General features: G+C 38.4%; 1 protein-coding gene across 1 annotated transcript; it reads right to left on the bottom strand.

Moving 5' to 3' along the window:
• Positions 1 to 1,526: 1,526 nt before the first annotated feature.
• On the bottom strand, positions 1,527 to 18,614 carry SGCB (sarcoglycan beta). The gene is made up of 6 exons (XM_045392625.3): positions 18,546 to 18,614; positions 13,723 to 13,932; positions 10,012 to 10,197; positions 9,058 to 9,249; positions 8,605 to 8,736; positions 1,527 to 4,962 (listed from the first exon to the last, which is right to left on the bottom strand). The coding sequence occupies exons 1-6, from the start codon at positions 18,582 to 18,584 to the stop codon at positions 4,759 to 4,761; spliced, it is 963 nt and encodes a 320-aa protein (XP_045248560.1). The 5' UTR covers positions 18,585 to 18,614; the 3' UTR covers positions 1,527 to 4,758.
• Between the last annotated feature and the right edge of the window lie 1,276 nt (positions 18,615 to 19,890).

The following is a 19,890-nucleotide window of genomic DNA, read 5'->3' as shown; positions in this document are numbered from 1 at the left end:
CCCGGCCAGCCACAGTCTTAAGTATCCTTCCAGGCTCACCTCACATCCTATGTCTTGGTCATTTTTCCTGCTTTAGCCTCCATATTTGTCTATTTTTACAGAAATCTTTCAGTAAACACTGAAGGAATGGATACATATTAGTAACATTCAGCATTGCGATTGTTTTGCTTTGTATCTGTTCTGAACTCCTAAAAAAGAGAACATTATCTATCTATCTATTTATCTATCTAATGTTTTATATTTTTAATAGTCTGCAGTCTGTCACTGGGTTATGCTGTTTCTGTGTAAATGAATGCATGGAGTGAAGTGAATGAAATTTACAATATAACTTTAAAACTTTTGTTTCATACAAGGTCAATCCTCCCATATTTTCAAGGGCATTTGAATTCAGGTACACATGGCCATGAACAGCAAAGGTGCCCTACAGCATGGAGGAGTGATTTATTTTTACAGTGTGCTTCTTATGCAATACTAGAAATTGAATTGATTTGCCCAGGAAGAAAGACATTTTTTCTACATTCAAAGCTGAGATCATTATATATACAACTGTGCACCAAGCTAATGTAACAAAATCAGCAACAAAAAAATATAGTCACCACTCACAGGTACATTACTTTGTAGTGTTGAAGAGAAAGACATGGTTGAAAAATACTTTTTCTTAAGTGGACATGAATTAAAATTGCCCTGTTTCTTTTTAAGCTGAAGAGATTTATACACGATAGGTTTGAGTTCAAAACAGCTAGACAAGGACAATCTTATATCTTAAAGTGAAAGGTGTTAATTTGTTAAAAAGTTATACTATTTATAAATTTATACGTATTAGGTAAGGAACCACTGTGAACTCCAGAAAAAGTTGCTTAGGAAACTGGAAACAATTAGGCAAAATGTAAATTTCAAAAGGGACATAGTCAAGCTGAAGTATGAGGAAGCAGTTAGAAATACTGGGCGTGTATATTTGTGTGTCAGCTAGTGAAAGACAGGAAGAAGGCAGCAGAAAAAGCAAAGTATTTTAGAAAGGAAATGAAGAGTTCATTTACACATAAAAGAAAGAGGGTGGGAAAACTGAAGGAAAAAAGCAACAGAGGCGACTTCAGGTAAGGACGAGATCTGGAAAGTAATATTGCTTCTAAGACATACCTTTGTATCCTAAGTGGTTTTCAAATGGGTGGATTATCTGGATCAAGCCAGGTAGGGATTTAAGACCTGAACCTTTGAGGCTCCACCCATCCTGCCATCAAGGCTGCCCAGTGGCCAGCCCTCATCCTTTCATCTCCGGCTTTGGCCTCCTGCCATGGTGACAGTGTGCACTTTCCGCTAGGACACCAGGGAAGCACGACTGGAGAGAAGCCTTTTGCAATGCACAGAGGGGAGGGCATTCAAAACTGGGAATGTACAACTTTCTAACTTTGAGTTCTAGGAGTCCAGAGAGATTACATAAACACTGACCATGTCCCATTCTCAAGTCATATTTAAATTCATCACGTTTGCATGACTAAATAGAAAACAGTTAATATATAACCATTAAATAACAGCAAACAATTTACAGAATTTTTATTGTAAACAGAAGTTCATAACTAGTTATTACAAACTGAATCAACTGAAACACAAGTTAGCAATGTGAAACACATTTATAGGCTTATTTTGGTATGGCATAATTGGTAATTTTTGCCCCCTCAATACTTTTAAGAAGACTGCTAAAATTTTCAGCATTTCAATGATCTCTTCTTTGTCAAGTTTAGCTCCATGACATTCTCATTACCTTAAAAAAAAACTCATTCAAATATAGGTAGAACTTCTACCTTTCATCATCAAAACTATCACACAAAATTTATTTTTTCACAATGCAAAAAGAAGATAAATGTATATTTTAAAACATTATCAGCAGACCCTGTTTTATGTTGTTTTTACATTTTTTCCGTCTGCCCATTATTCTCTAAGAAATCTTGCACTAATTTCATTTGCCCTCCTTGTCATTGCAGACCGCCTCTAGAATATTGTGGTAATTGAAACTGGCATGTACCTGCGCCCCCTCCCAGGGTCCTATCTTTGTCACTCACCTCCCCCATGGCTACTGCTTGTCATATCTGTGCTCAGTGCAGGGATGAGTGTACAGCTGGAAGAGGCGAAGTCAGCATTTCAGTTTACAGAAAAATACCATCTGGTGGACAGAATGAGTTGTTGAAGATTTACTGTGAACAAAAATAAGCCGGCTGGGCACGGTGGCTCATACCTGTAATCCCAGCACTTTGGGAGGCCAAGGTGGGTGGATCAAGAGGTCAAGAGATCGAGACCATTCTGGCCAACATGGTGAAACCCCATCTCTACTAAAAATACAAAAATTAGCCAGGCGTTGTGGCACATGCCTGTAGTCCCAGGTACTCGGGAGGCTGAGGCAGGAGAATCGCTTGAACCCGGGAGGCAGAGGTTGCAGGGAGCCAAGATTATAGCACTCCAGCCTGGCAACAGAGCGAGACTCTGTCTCAAAAAAAAAAAAAAAAATAAATAAATAATAAAAAAGCCATAAGTAAAATTGAGAGTTTGCCCCTGTTCTGCTTTCTAATAGATTTTCCAAGTCTACATTTCAGAGAAACAGCCAGGACTACTGTAAAGTATCCTAAAACGCTATGCCTGTTAACCATCATTTGTATAAAAACATCAAAATAGCCTCTCATGTCAAAAGCACTTCATGGAGATGTATCAAAAACACAAGTATTTCCCAAAAAAGAGTAAAAATAGATTATTTCATGAATTACATTTAATAAATAATATTTTGTAATATAGCGTTTTCTGGGTTTTATAAAAATATTTACTTAAACTTTTAAAAGAAATCTAAATAGAGCAGGCAAGTAATGAATATGCAATTTATAGACCATCTGAATGAAAATTTCGGCAACTTTTTGTTAATTCAGATATTAAATGATATTGAATATATTCAAATGAGTTCAAATATCACTACAACAACACTCAAGAGGTTATAAATCTCATTCTTTTCATTTAAAAACTGCACTCAATGTTAGGTAGTAAGTCAATCCAATTTCAGTACAATTTAATGACTTCATAATCTCTAAGGTATTTGATTTTTCTACCAGAGAGAAATGTGACAATATTGAATACAAATTGTTTTTTGTATTGGTTTTCTTATGTACACAATTCAAAGTGACCCTGATAGAATGCTGTTACACTTGACCGCAGGGTTGTGCCCATGCCACATCTCTGCTGCCTATTTTACAGTAAACTCCTTTGGGGGCCCTGTCCCTGATCCTGTGGGAGTCTTAATAATACCAGAGAGTTCTTTTCCAATCAAATATATTAAAAATCAACTAGCTTGAGGGTTATAAATAATTACAATGAGATAGTAATATTAGGAGCAGAGATAAATTATTATCCTTATCTAAAAATTATGTGTATTATTTCCTGCATTAGCACTCTTTAATCCAGTGCTTCTGGACTTATTTTCAAGGCATGGTGTACTTACCAGGCCATGCCTGGCCCAAATAACTTGTTTGGGTCTATGGCCTCCCCACTTTCCACTGTGTTGCCCCAAGTGCTGAGGGTATAAACATCTTGGCAACTCTGTTATGTATTGTTAACTCCAGTGTGCCAAGGTCCATTGTTGGGAAACTGAGATAATTCACAAGTAGGTAAATTTGACCTCTGCATCATATAATATTTTGGAATTGGCCCAACATAGTTTAAAATCAGACAGTGATTGGTCCTTTCTGGGTCTGACATGAGGTTTATTTTCTTTTTAAGTAGAGTAAACATACCTGTTTTGTTTGACTCTCATCTTCTTATGTAAGTTTAAATTAACCTTTGTTCATCTTTCTAGAGTTTTAAATAATTAAAAAGTCAGTGCAGACAGTGAAAACAACATGGCATTTGGAATCAAGTACATCCAGGTTTGAATCACGCCTGAATTCCAATCCCATCTCTGCTACTTACTATGTGATGTTGGCCAAGTTTCTTAACTTCTCTGAGCTTCAGTTTCTTAATGGGTAAAACCTGGATAATACCACCTACTTGCAGGGTTGTGGTAAGAATTGGGGATATAAACATGCAACGCCTAGGACAATCAATGCCTAGGATGTAGAAGATGCTCAATAAAAATAGTTATCATTATTATTTAAAAGTTAAAGCTGAGATGGTATTTTAATTTCTACCACATTGTGAACAATTGATAGTTATCATTATTTCAAATAAACATTATTTTACAAAATATTTTCTTCCTAGTGCAAAACTAAGGAACCATTGTTTCTATCTCACATATGTAAAGTTCTTTAATGACTTCACTTACATGTGAGAATATGGCTCAGGCTTAATGCACTAGAAATCCGCATCTTTCCTTTTAGAAGCCAAAAGGCAGAGCATGAAACATTGATTTAAATATCCTAAGTGGATCTATCCCCATTAGAGTTACCAAAGTATACTTACAGTGAGTCTAAACAGCTGCTTCAGCCTTTTAATCTTTAGAAAAGGGATAGCGGACTTTTAAAAACACTTCTTTAAACATGAATTTTCATTTGCTTCTCATAATTATTTTAGGGAACAATAAATATGAAGATCAGCGTAAATTAACAAAATGTATTAGAATTTAGGCTCTCTGAGAAGATTTTAACTATGTAGATCATAAAACAGATACAGCAATGCTATGCCATTAAAATAATTATGAGTTATTACAAACTCTGTAAAAATAATGATTTGCATGCATTAAAAAAGTCAAGTCAAGATATAAACAAGTTGGTGACCTCTGGGGTTCTTCTAATGAGTGTTTCCACAGGGGTTGTCTGAGATTTGGCAGCCCATGTTCTGGCTGGTTACTTGCACCTTGAAGAGTGTCCCATCAGCACACACGCAGAGCTTGTATCGCACCCAGTCACCACTACCCAACTGGTCTGCACTGGAGGAACTGGGTAGGCGGGTGGTGCTGACCATCACAGATCCATTTAGGATGATACTGTTTTCCTATTAGGAGAATACTAATATGATTTATTTACCTCCATGAGTGGGTACAGAACAAAGTCAGTAAACAAAACTTACTGAAATATCAATGAGAAAAGAAGGCAGTAAGAAAGAGTAAAGACACAAACAAAAAAAGAGCAACAACAAAAAACAATATCAGGATTCAACAAGTGACTTCTTCGCTTCATATATCCATAATGTATGTAAATAAATCTGCAACATAATTTCTCTATTATTAGTTAAAATTACATCAAAATTCCTAGGTGCATAATAAAACTGATGTGGATAAAGTGTCAGATCATTTTCAGTTTTAAGTCCTAAGAGAACTATAACAAAGTTACTGATTGATAAGTTTGTGATCATGAGTACGAAAAGACTTTTCCTCCTTAAGGGAATTAATTTTAATTTCCAATGTTTTTGCAACACTGCAAATGAAGATTCAAACCATGTAATTTGAAGACCAGGCACTTCCAGTCTGGAGGTTCTTCACGCCCACTGTTCCAGAAACATTATTTTATTGTGGTTCCTTAAAATCCTTCTTGTTAGGGACTCTTAGGCCTCTCTTGCTTTCTCCCTTTCCTCCTTTCTTCTTTTCATTCACTCAACAAATAATTACTGAGTGCCTGCTCCTGCTACATGCCAGACACTATTCTAGGTGCTGGCGAATACAACAGTAAGTAAAATAGGCAAAGCCCAAGTTCTTATTGAGTTGATGTTTAATGAGGTAGGGGGAGACAATAAAAAAAAAATGAATAGTAAAACACATAAGACATCAGGTGGGATAAATCCTATGAGGAGAAATAAAGCAGGATAAGTAGAGAGAGAGTGAGCAGGTGGGGACTGAGTTTTACATAGGACTACCTGTGGTTTGATAAGGTCACATTCCAACAGAAACTAGAGGAAGTGAGGGAGGAAGCTGTCTAGGTAACTGGGGAAGGGTACTCCAAGCAGAAGTAACAGTGCCTGCAAAGGCCCCGACGTGAAGATGTGGCTGGATTCCAGGGACAGCTATGAGGTCAGTGTGAAAGAAGCACGGAGAGTGAGGGGGAACAACTGTTAGGAGATGAGTCAAAGAAATACCTGAGGATCAGACATGTAAGCAGGGAATAGACTTTAGATTTTATTCCAGATTACACGGGAAGCTTTGGAGGATTCTAAATACAGAAATGACTTGATCTTTTTAAAATGGCCACTCTGGCTGTTGGGTAGAAAACAGACTGTGGGAGTGAATATTTGGAAGTAAGATCAGCTAGGAGGCTGTTCCAACCATCCAGGCAGGAAATGACAGCAGTTTACACCAGGGTGGTCATGGCGAGAGGTGGTGAGAAATAGCCAGACTCTGTATCTTCTGAAGGTGGAGCCAGAAGGCTTGCTATGGACTGATGGGTGTCATTTAATGGTACAGGAATACTGAAAGAAATGCATGCTTGTGGGTAATGGAGAATCTAAATTTTCAACTATTAAATTTGAGATGCCTATCAGATATCGAAATGGAGAATGTAAGTAGGCAGCGAGCAAGATATGTGACTCTTAGTTCAACGGGGAGGTTAAAGCACAATTCCAAATTTGGGAGGCATCAGCTTACAGAGGGTATTTAAAGTAAAGAAAGAAAATTGGTTATAAACAATGGAGATGGCTAATTGATTATGCAGTGGTAGCATATGGAATAGACAGCAATTCTTAAGTGACTAGTTTTCCAATTTGTTCCAATGCTGCCATCTTGTGGTCATTTAATTTTACTTTCTGTAAATTTTTTTTTTTTTTTTTTTTTTTTTTTGAGACGGAGTTTTGCTCTTTTGCCCAGGCTGGAGTACAATGGTGCAATCTCCACTCACTGCAATCTCTGCCTTCCGGTTTCAAGCGATTCTCCTGCCTCAGCCTCCTGAGTAGCTGGGACTACAGGCACCCGCCACCACGCCCGGGTAATTTTTGTATTTTTAGTAGAGATGGGGTTTTGCCATGTTGGCCAGGCTGGTCTCGAATTCCTGATCTCGTGATCCACCTGACCCGGCCTCCTAAAGTGCTGGGATTACAGGTGTAAGCCATCGTGCCCAGACTAAATTGTTTCTTAAACAGCTTTTTCAAAAAAGCAGTTTAATTGATAAAATTATTTGTAATGATTGGCTTATACACTTTAAACTAACCACTGATATTAACAAAGTTATAAAGCTAATTATCTTTTTAATACTAGGTTCTTTTCCTTTAACAGTGAAGAAACTGATATGTGTATATGTATATTTCAAAGTATTTAAATATTTGTCATATTAACTACAAGGTAGAATGGGACAAGAAGTGGCAGGTAGAAAAAAAAAAGGTGTGGTAAGTTGCTAATGGTCTCTATACAAATATCTTGCTTCTGTGACTTTCTACTGCTGAGAATAGCAGTCGTACTGTGGCTATTCTCCAACAGTGTTCTTAGAAGAATGGCTTCTTACACCACAATATACGTAAAAATTAACTTGGTAGGTAACTGAGTTTCTGGCAATAATTACATTTTATGTTCATCTTTACTATTTAGAGATGGGATTATGTGTTGTTGGGGGGGAAACTGCTTACGAAAGTAAAACAGCTACTTTCAAACAGTGTTTTTCCCAAGAACTATGAAATTGAAATTTTTTTAATAAGGAAGAACGATAAGTCCCTATGTTTAAGTTCCCTTTTGTCATGTAATGCTTGGTAAGACAAATTTAATTCGCTTTAGTTAAATAATATATTGTAGGTACCCAAAGCCATTTTGAATAAGTATACTTTGACCAGAATTGTGAGCCATTAAAAAGTTTTTGGACTTACAGCACATGAAATACCATAACTGTAGAAGTTCAGATATAATCTGTTAAGCACAAAGAAAATTCACTTTCAACAGCCACAATAAAGACAAAAACCTTTTTCCTTTACAATTAATAATAGATTAAAATAAATTTTTAATAAATATGTCTAAATAAAATAATTTTATACATTTGCTAATTGTTTTTTTTTTTTCACATCACTGGATATGAAACTCAGGAAGGGATCTGAAAAATCTTTAATTAAAAACAATAACTCCAAGGCATGAATATTTACTTTGATCTTCCAGAATTCTCTTTTAGAAGGTTTTTGGGTTTTTTTTTTTTTTTTTTTTTTGCCTTCTAAAACAATACAAGCAATCATTATACAAGAAAAAAAAATACAGGCTACTAGAAATAAAAATAAAACAAATAATCTGTTATCTTGCTATCCATAACTAAATATTGTTGACATTTTGGCATACCCTGCCAGGTTTTTATAAACATACATATGTTTTGAAGAATGAAAATGTATTTCACGAACTGTTTTGTAACTTTCTTTTACTTCACAACCCACTTTGAACATATTTCCATGTCAAAAAATAGACAATTATATCATTTTCAATAATTGTGTACTATTCCACATATGGATTTATGTACCCAAGAACCTAATAATTCTTTTTTTTTTTTTAATTTATTTATTATTATTATACTTTAAGTTGTAGGGTACATGTGCATAACGTGCAGGTTTGTTACATATGTATACTTGTGCCTTGTTGGTGTGCTGCACCCATCAACTCGTCATTTACATCAGGTATAACTCCCAATGCAATCCCTCCCCCCGAACCTAATAATTCTCTTAAGCTCTTAAAAGAATACTCACCGCCTTTAACTCCATATTACCACCCATGTGAAATTCAATGGTTTTGCCCATAATGAATACTCCTTCATTTCCACGCACAATAGCACGCCCATCAACTTTTATATTTAAATCACTGGTAGCATTGCTGGTAATCTGAAAATTTAAAAAACAAGTACTAAAAAAAGTTTCTAAATTAATGTGAGAATTGTTATCAGAGGTAGAGAAACAGAAGTTTCAGTCATGAGACATGAAAGTCAGATGTTTCTATTAATGTTTTAGAGATGCGGAAATTGAGATAAAGATGACTTGATAATGATCACACAAGCTAGTTATTGACAAATCTAGAATTAATCCTTTCCAGTGTTCTGGAATATATTCTTTTATACTACTTTAAAACAGTACAACTCTCCATCCACTTTATAACTGTAGAGAGTAACTCTCTCCCATTAGTAAAGCAAAGCCAATAAATCATACCCTTTCAGTAGATGCTTTTTGAACATTTAAACTTTTCACTCCGCTTGGCAAGTGAAACTCATGAGTTTCATAGTCTGTGCTGAATAAGATATTTTGAGTCCTTGGGTCAAAAAACTGCATGCCGATGTCACTTGTAATAGAAGTTTTGTTGTTTTCTACACTGAGCTTTGTTGTTCCTTGCTGAAAAACAATCTTTAAAAAAAAACAGTTAATTGTGAATATATTTTCAAAGAAGACTGCAAACAAAATTCCTGAACAATATATTTAAAAAATTACAAAAATTACAGAAATTTAAAAACCACAATAATAGGCTAACTTCAAATACTTTTAACTGTGTCTGTCTGTCCTCCCTCCATCCACTTGGAAGAAGAGTTCTTTAGAATGAAGGCTTATACGTTTATTTGCTTATTAGCTATGCAAAAATACATGAGTCATGGAGGAACATGGCCCAAGGACTAAGATAGGCAGGGGTGGTGGTAAGAATACCTCCTTGAGGTTTTATTCAGTTGAAAACTATGTTTTCAACTCTTGGCATGGGATGCCACTGACTAGATTGGCATATTCTCTTCCAGAGCCCCCAAAACTACAGAGTATTCTCACTGGGGAAAGTGCTTTCTTAATGGCTTCCTCATATGGAGAAGCAAATAGTAACCTATGTATTCTCATACTAATTACATCTGTCATAGAAAATGCTACCATTGAACAAAATCTCAAATATTAAGAAATCATCTAATTTTAACAGATTATAAAAGCAATAGTATTATTAAATATTAATATTTATGGATGTTTTAAACTGTATTCACTATATTCATACATTGATAGATATATTATAAATACACTAATTTTTCTAAGGGAAAATATCTCTTTCCAATAATCAATCTAGGTTTTTGCAAAGTATTTTTCTCTAATGCCCCTCTCCTGTTTGCATTTCTTTCAGTTAATGTGGCAACTTACAGGCTGGTTGTTGCCAGTGATGACCAAATTTTCATTTCGCCTTCCTCCTACTGTGCTTTTATAAAGAGGATGGATCACTCCCATGTCAGATACTTGCTTAAATCGAAGCAGGCCACTTTCATGAAACTCCATACTATCACAGCCATTTGGTCCAATGCGAATCACAGCCCAAATAACAAGTGTTATCTGAAAAAGAACACAAGTCCACTGTTGGTAGGCTGCATACATTTAATGTAATTGGAAAACAAACAGAAAATATTATCACCAAAACGTTAAAGACCTCCTAAAATGTTTAATCAGTGAGGTAAATATATCAATTAGTTTTCCACTTATAAACAAAACCAATTTTATTTTTATTAAGGTATTACATGCAAATAGCTAAAAGTCAAAATGTCCTAAAGGTCTATAATTTAAAAAGAATAGTTTCTTATTTTTTCTACCTTCTCCATATCTCATTCCCAAGAACAACCACTTTCAACAAATTTAGCTATTTCATCCAGAATTTATCTCCTTAGTTCTAAATATATATATTTCTTCTAAATATATGTTAGTTTTTCAATTATCATAATTTAGGTTTTATCTATTCATTTTCTATTTTAGCAGATGAGAAATTTAGCTCATTTATATCTCTTTTCTTTTCCAGCTCCAATCTCAAGTTTTAATTAAATCCAAGGTCATTATTTTCAGTATTACAACCATGTAAATATTGTTCATTACCAAACCAAATACTGTCCTATAATGGCAGTTTCTTTCCTGTACCTTGTCTCTCAGAGTTTAATACTTCGTTTTCCTTAGTTTCTTTAAAAATCTAATTAATCTCAAATCCTCCAATATTTCTGTAAAATCTCTCAATACAATATTCTGTAGGTCTGAGCCTCTCAGATAATGTATTAGTTCTATTTTTCTCTCTCGGGAAATCTTTCTGGAACCTTTATCTTTCTGGTTTGGTCTGTGTGGGCTGGACTGGTCTGTATGGGCCCCCTGCACAGCTGTAATCATAAACTTTCCCTTACTTTCATGCTGAACTTCCTTTTGTTCTTCTCCTGTGACAGACACCCAGTTTCCTATATCCTCGTCTTTCTTTTGGTAGAGCACATCCTCCAGTGGCTTCTCAGCAATGAATGTATGAGAAGTAAAAATTTTTGGAAAGTGTGCATGGCAAAAATATGTCTTCATAATTCTACACATTTGCTTGCTACACTGGCTAAGTTTACAGTTCTAGACGGAAAATTATTTTCTTCCTGAATTTTGAAAGTCATAGATTTATTGCCTTCCAGGTCCCAATGCTGCTTTTGGGAGGTCCTATTCCATTCTGATTTTGTATTCTTTATAGATAACCTGTTTTTTTTCCTCCTCTGGAAGATATTAGGATCTTTTCTTTATTACTGGTTTTCTTAAATTTCATAATAATGGCCTTGTGTCTTTTTATGCATTACACTGGACCCAGATGGTAGTTTTCAATCTGTTCTAGGAAATTTTCTTGATTTATGTATTTGATCATTTTCACCCCAGTGTTTTCTGTGCTCTTTCTGAAACACCCATTAATAGCATGTTAGAGCTCTGGAGTTGATTCCTTAATTTTGTTGAAATTTCTGGAAGAGTTTTTTTTTATCCTCTAATATCTTCTGTCTGTCTGTCTGTCTGTCTATCTATCTATCTATCTGACTACTTATCCATCTTCCCACCCACCCATTCATCTCTGTGTGTGTGTGCGTGTGTGTGCGCATACACATTTCTATGAGTTATTAATTGTTCCTTTTGATTTTTGTTTTGTTTTGTTTTGTTTTTTGGTAGAGACAGGGTCTCACTTTATCAGGCATGAGCCACTATGCCTGCCTTGGTCCTTTTAAAAGGCATGTTATTCTTGTTTCATTGATGCAGTATATTCTTATTTATCTGAAAATACTGAATTCAGGTTTGGTTTTTTGGTTTTTTTTTTTTTTTTTTTTTTTTTTTGGTAGTTTTTGTGGCATTTTCTCTATTCCATGAGTTTCTACTTTTCCCATGGTTTAGGTGTTTTCATCTCTATCATTTTTCAATTCTTCCCACTTTCCTCAAAAGTCTATTGATCCCTGGCTCAGTATTCATACTTTGCGATGAATTCATAGAAAATTCTTTGAGGGGTGGGGCTTGTGACTGACAGGTGTCATAAGAGGGATATCAGGTGGCTTTTTCACTGGGACTTGCCAAATGACAGTATCTTCAGATCTTTTTCCTACATGCATCAGGAATCCCAGAGAAGGCTCTTCTATCTCTTGCCTGGCTGCCAAGGAGCTGAAGGTGGAGGATGAGAATAGAGTGTGGGAAAGGAAGTCGCAGGACCGAGACTTCCCTGTTTCAGTATGGAAACCCAACCCCTACCCTCCAGTATCCTCAGGCAGAAAGAATCCTCTCTGGTCCAGTGTGTCCAGAGACATAGTAGTTTTGTGTGACATTAGGAGGGGTAGCTGTCTAACTGCTGGCTGGAAGGGAGAGGAGGCCTAGGGATCTCACAGCTTCTTATACAGATTTTTCAAATGACTTCTCTGTTTTCAGTTCTTGCCTCACTTCTGCTTTTCAAGGTACTGGAACTTCTAATTCCCAAGGCTTTTTAGGGTTTTACAAGGTACTTCCACCAACATCCCTTCCCCAACAAGCAGATTCTCCTCTCTGATAAGTTATCTGCCATTGTTCCTCCTACTTTGTATCTTCATATATTATGGTTTAGGATTTCAGTTGCTTCCCACTTTCTTCAAAGCTATTTCTGTTTCTTGACATTGTTACTTTGGAATGAGCTTTTTAGAGAAAAAGATAAAAATGTCTTTATGCTGCCATCTTGACCAGAAGTCTCCGATAAATTTATAAAATGAAATCCATTCAGAATTTGTGCTCCTAGTAAAAATGTACATATCTAATATGAAATTTATATAGGAAGAGGTCTTTCTGATTTGAGTGAAGAATTAAGACAGAAGTACTTTGGACATACATAAATACAAAAAGACTGCCTTGCATGCATTAGAAGTAGAAAATAACACAAAAAGAATCACTTTAAGACTGCTGCAGACTACGTTCATGATCTGAAAATATCTGTACAAGCACATGTGAGAGAGTTTCAAATTTAACCCCCAGATAGTGACAACTTCAGATTAAAAGGATTTCTTCATTAAAAAAGCAAACATCTTTGGAAAAGGCATCCTATCAGGTCCTCAGCACTTCAGTGCAAATCCGTCTACCAGATCCTTGCATCCTTTGACAACAGGGACTTAGGACTATAAAATATAACCTTTTACTGCCATCAAAAGGTTTAAAATTTTAAAATCCAGCTGAGGAGGCAACATTAAATGTAGGAAAAGTTAAATGAAAACAGAAAGGATTATATTTTTAAGGACATGTGAAAGCAATAAAATCATCTTGGCAAAGTTCTCTTCTATTGAGTTGATCCTATCCTTATTAAAAGCCTCATGCTCTTCCGACTGAGCTAGCTGGGAGCTACACAATTCTACCCTTGCTAAAAGTTAAGTCCATTAAAGGGATAAACTCATGCACATTTTTTTCTAAATGAAATTAATATGTGAAAATATTAGCACACTAGTTTTTTATAAAGTATTCATTAAAATTCAATAAGAGACAAGACGTATAGAAAAGGAGAAAATGAAGTCTATGATTTCACTATAAAGCAGATAAAAAATTCCCCATGGCAATTAAAAGGAGTATTCTGTACAATATACTCACAATTAAATTGATGACAGCCAGGATAAACAAGAGGATAATCACACAGATGGCTAAATTGCCCTTTCTTCCTCTCAACCCTGTTTTGTGGAGACGATCTTCATCAATCGGAATGTACCCAGCTTTAAAGTTACTGTTGTGCTCCTTATTGACATTCCTTCTCTCAACAGCCTTCTCACGCATGGACTTCTTTACAGGACCATTGGAACTTTGCTAAATATGAAATACAACATAATGGAACAGTTATACCCTCTCATTTTGTGCATCTATTAGGTGCAAATTCATACCTATAGCAAGCTGAACTGGTTACTGACACATTTTCCATGAATAAACTGCAAGTCACATTGAGTCACAGTTCCAACTAAGGGCGTAACTGTGCTTAGAGGAGAGTATAGAAGAAACTTCAAGGTCACTATCTGATAGTTTTCCTCTCTGCTTTCAACAGTCCCACTGTCAAAGTATACAGCTTGTTTCTGAGCAGAGTTGTTATACATAACCTATAGTGAGTAACTGCTTTTATTAATAATTTATTAATTTTTGTATATATAAATCTGGCCCTCCATATCCATGGGATCCATATCCATGGATTTAACCACTGTGGATCAAAAATATTTGTGGCTAGGCGCAGTGGCTCAGTTTGTAATCCCAGCACTTTGGGAGGCCGAGGCAGGTGGATCACAAGGTCAGGAGTTCAAGACCAGTCTGGCCAAGATGGTGAAACCCCATCTCTACTAAAAATACAAAAAAAATTTAGCCGGGCGTGGTGGCACGTGACTGTAATCCCAGCTACTCCAGAGGCTGAGGCAGAGAACTGCTTAAACCTGGAGGGGCGGAGGTTGCAGTGAGCCGAGATCGCGCCACTGCACTCCAGCCTGGGCAACAGAACAAGACTCCGTCTCAAAAAAAAAAAAAAAAAATTGGAAAAAAGGTGAATGGTTGCATTTGCATTTGTACTGAACATATGCAGACTTTTTTCTTGTCATTATTCCCTAAACAATACAGTATAACAACTGTTTACATAGTATTTACATTGTGTTCAGTGTTGTAAGTAATCTGTAGATGGATTTAAAGTATACAGGAGGATGTGCAGAGGTTACATGCAAAAACTACACCACTTTATATAAGGGACTTGCACATCAATGAATCTGGCTAACCTTTGGGGGTCCTGAGACCAATCCCCCACAGATTCTGAGGGACAACAGTATACATTTTCATTTATATGAAAATAAGACTGGGAAGGCTGACACAGCTTTTTACTTATGATTTCACTGACTAGAGCTCACATTACCCTAGATCAGGAGTTTTCAAATGCAGAATGGGGAGTCCTGGGAGGGTTCCATGAACCCCTTTGGGGATCTGTATTTTCAAAATAACAATAAAACAGTAACAGATATTGTTTGCTGTTTTTACTCTCCTAGGCCGATGAATGTAAAGGCTACATGACCAACGTGATGACATCATCACTCAATGGAATGTGTGCTTGTATAGCCCAGTACTTTAAACATTTCTCCGTTTTAACTTCTCCTATAGTGAATATCAATGAATATAATGCACATAAACCAAAGCTCTTTGGAATCCTCTGTTTTTTAAGATTGTAAAGAGAACCTGAGACCAAAATGATTTGAGAACCTCTAACCTAGACTATGGTTGAATGACATTTTGGGTAATAATCTTGAATATCAAGAGCACAAAAGAAGTGGGCAGAAATGGATACTGTCCTACCTATTTCTTAGAGCTCTGAGAAAATTCAGTTGTTGAATATGCGTGTATTAAGCACTTTATGCTTAAACACTAATTCCATAGATACGAATACAAAAGAGCTATAGGAAAGCGTCTTTATCCTCTATGTATTAACAGATATGATTTGTGTACATGTTAACATAAAATAGTTAACAATGCAATAAAGCCTGCTGTATGTTCAGGTGCCAAAATTAATAGTCTAGGCAATACACGCTGCAGAGTTCAAAGGGAGGAGAGACAGGATGACCTGGAGTTGTTAGGAAAATGGGGAGAAGTAGATGGGTCAGATATGGCAAGGCAGGGAAAAGAAAGTTGGAAAAGTAGGGCCAGGCCGTGAAGGTTCTTGGACAGCAGGGTACAAATTCTAGTCTTTATGTTCTATTTAATTGGGAGTCACTGGAGGTTTTTGAGCACAAATTCAGAATGTTAAATGTGCAGGCATTTGTAGGAGAGGGAAAAAACAGGAGTACCAGTAAGTAGGCTGCTGGGGATGTTGTAGTAATGGAGGATTAAGGTAAGAGGACCTAAACTAAAGTGGTATGAAAAAGGACAGATTAAGAAGATACTTTAAGAGAAGACCTAACTGAATTTGTAGTCAAGTTCCCAAAAAAAACCTCACTATGGGCTTCTGACAACCCTAATAGATGGGCAACTTAAAAGTGTTAGCCAGAGTTTGAATATAGGTCCGCATAAAAGACAGAAAGGACAAAATTCATCCCTCCTGAGACGTAGTCTTTACTCTTCTCTGCCAAACCATGCACATTACTGTCTTCATCTTGATGCATTTAACATTTATTGAATAGTTACTATAAGCCGGATGCTCCAAGCTACCAGGATGAACATAATGTCCACCCTCAAGGAGCTTAATTACAGGCCAGTCAGGTAGATGGACAAGGTCACTAACAGTTCACACAGCATGGCAAGTGCTGGAGTGGAGCAATGCACACAATACAGAAAGGGTACAGAAGAGGAATGCATCTCCACCTAGTAGGCAAGGGCATCAGGGAAAGGTTCTAAGAAAAGCTGAAGGTTGAGTTGACTCTTGAAGGATGGACAGGAGCTAACCAGGCAAGAGAGCTGAGAAGGTCATTCTAGGCAGAGGAAGAAGCATGGAGACTTCGAGAGGCAACCATCTCTGGGAGAACTAATTTTGGTCACTTTATGTGGATGGTGAGAAGGATAGGTGTAGGGAGAAGCAAGAAATACAGTAAGAGATGTGCTTAGGGGCCAGTAAGCGACATAAATACCATGACAAGAACAATGGACTTTATCCTGAAGGCAAAGGGGAACTACTGAAGAGTTAAAATAGGTTTCCTATACAATCAGATTTGCACTGTAGCAAAATCACTCCAAAAAGAGATGAACCGGAACTGAAGAGCCTAGAAATGAAGATATCAACAGCAAGTTTCTCTAAGAGTCCCAGTGAGGTACTGACTGAGGTTTGACTCTGAAGCTGAAGTCTGGGGAAAGGTGTTAAGAGGCAGAACTGTCAGGATCTGGTGATTGTTTGGATATGAGTGTGGCACAAAAGGGTCAAAGATGACTCCCAAATAGGACTGGCTATATAATTTGTGGGACCCTGGGGAAAAAGGAAATGTGGGGCTCACTGTTTAAATCTCAAGACCCAGACAGCAGAACATTAAACCAAGTGCAGGTCCTTCTCAGCTCCCTTAAACTGGCCTTGGTCCTAAGTTTCTGGCTAGGTTAAACAAGTTAATGGATGGTTGTAGTCTTTTTAATAGTAAGTATAACAGGGTCCAGTTTTGAACATTTTTGAGTTTGAGATCACTGTGGAAAATTCAGTTAAGTTCAGGGCTGGAGACGTAGTGCGTAAATTTGAAGTGGAGACTGAGAAATGGATCAGACTGCCCCACTTATGTGTAAAGCAAAAACAGAACCAGATGGAAAAAGAATTATCTGAAACAGAAGCCGATAACTTAGGCGGGAAATGAGGAAAGCCAAGGCACAATTCAAATCCCAACAACTCCAAGAAGTTTTGTCTCCTTTCAGTTTCACTCATTCTTCTACGTTTTATTTTACTGTTACAAATCTGCAGCCTGCCTACTGTCTTTAGCTGATTTTTCTGCATGTATTTGGCTGTATGAGTTTAAGCTTCTGGAAGGCAGATTTTCCGTCTTTTATCTTCAGAATGAGCCCTCCAGTGACATTTATCTAATAGGTCTCTAAAAAGTTAATTATCTAAGAAAATGGTTCCAAAGGTCAAAACTTGACTCATTTTTTCAACAATGTTTTAGAATGAGACTTTTTCAAGAGAAACTACTATAATTGTTCAAAGGAAAAGTAAGTTAGGTAAGGGCGAAAGTGACTGAAAATTATTTGTATTATAATAAATCACCCTAGCGATTACATGTATGTATATATTAATACATATATATTTGTGCACGCACACACATATGCATGTACATGTATGCATACGGATAGCTAGATTTTGGGGGGATAAGAAGCCTTTTAAACCATTCTAAGTTACAAGTTTACAGCGCAGGTCAGGAAACCTTGGTTAAATAATTTTTAAAAGTGGACAGCAGATAGTTTTAGACTGGTGACTAAATCTTCAAAAACCAAAGCGGGAGGGGAAATCTGGGATGTCTGCATATTGGAGATGGCAGAAACAAAAAGCGGCTGCAAGCTGACACCCGGGCAACAGCTGACCCGTTTCTTGGCTAGTGTCAGGGGAGCCTTCTCGCTGGGGCTGAGGTTATTTTTATCCGAATCGCTGCTGGCGGCTGAACGGGGTACGTCCCTGAAACGTCCCAGCGCAGGCTTCCAGGCTGGCTCCACAGCCTCCAAGGCTCTCTGGACGGAGTCCCCTCCTCACCCAACCCCGCCGAGGGTCAGCCAGGCCAGGCCGAGCCGAGGCCGAGGCCGCCGCTGGCTCCTTGTCCCCAGCTTGTGCCAGCATCCTCGGCGGGGGACAGCTCCTCCTGCCCCGCACCGATCGGCCCCGCCTAACCCAGATCCTGCGGCCCGCGCGCTCCGCACCCCCGGCCAGCCCTCCCGCGGGCCTAGCCGGCAGGACCCGGCCTCCCCAGCTCCTCCAGCCCCCGGCTGGGGCGGTGCTCACAGACCTGCTCGGCAGCCGCTGCCGCCGCCGCCGCCGCCGCCATCTTCCCGCGCCCGCCGCCGCCGCGCTCCCTGCCGGGCCGTGCCCGCCCCTCTGCGACCGCACCCCGCGAGCCTGCGCCTGCGCCTTGGCGGTGGGACTCGGGGTACCCGCTGCTCACACCTTCTCCTCCCCAGCCCGCATCCCCGAAGATCCATATCCCGGCCCTGCGGGCTCAGGCTCCGCTGCGGCCCCTGTCCGTAGGACAGTGGCCTCGGGCGCTTTGTATCGCGCAGGGGCCAGAAGGGGCCTATGGGGATTCTGCGCCACCTCGGGCCACCTGCAGATTCCTCAGAAAAGGCACCCTCAAAAACCGAGGACGCTTCTCCCCGTCCCCTTTGTTCCCCACTGCTGAAACCTGGGCACCATCCGGTGCCAAAGAGAGCTGTGACGCTCTCTTTGCTTCTCGGACCAAGGTCTCCTGGGCTAAGGTGGGAGGGGCCGATATCAAGACCACAAGTGGACGCGGACCGGCGTGGTGACTGCGTGGGCAGAAGTGAACAAGTGGTCACTTAGGCAGCTGGAGTCTTGAAGACAGAGTCCTCAAGGAGGAAGTTGAATCACTTAGGGCTGCTTAACTTTGGAGGCCTGTGAAGTCTGATGTTTTTATCCTGCGATACTGGGGATGCAGTTTTCATTTAGTGTTGGAGATAGTGTTACCATGTATATCCTTGGGAACCTAATTGAACGGACATTTACCGAACACTGGGAAGCCACTCAGATGTACGAGTTACTTGGGTAGATATTCATTGTTCCCTGTTGCAGATATAATTCAATAATTATTTTAGCTGAAAAAAAAAATGCAGTGAAGTCAATAGCAACTGTTCCTCATGTAGCTGAATCACTTCTAATAAGCATCTTTGGGCCCTAGTACTGTCTAATTCAGTAGGAGTCAGTACCTAGCTGGTCATCAGTCTCTCTGCATTTCTTTTGTCCCGAATGCTGGAACCACTTGACTCATATTTCTAGACTCACTCCTCTCTGAGTCTGTGGGACAAATCTGCATTTTAGGCAGGAAAACTCTTAAGTTAAAGCCCAATGATGCAGGAGTCAGCAGTAAGGCTCTGTGTTATTATTCTGCCTGTGGTCTCATTGATCAATTTGCACAACTAGGCTCTTAACTGATTCTGAGTTCCTGTCTCCTAGTCCTTAATTCCTACGCTTTGCATTTTTCTCTCTGCTGGGAAAGTTCTTCTTTCCTGGCTCGCACACTCTTATTCATCCTTCAAGAATCTATTAAACATCGTATTTTCTGTAAAGGCTTCAGAGGCTCCCACAGATTTATTCCTTAACTCTGTGCCTAGCCTTTT

Source organism: Macaca fascicularis, chromosome 5, assembly GCF_037993035.2.
Source record: "Macaca fascicularis isolate 582-1 chromosome 5, T2T-MFA8v1.1".
NCBI classification, from domain to species: domain Eukaryota; kingdom Metazoa; phylum Chordata; class Mammalia; order Primates; family Cercopithecidae; genus Macaca; species Macaca fascicularis.
This window is presented reverse-complemented; position numbering and strand designations above follow the sequence as displayed.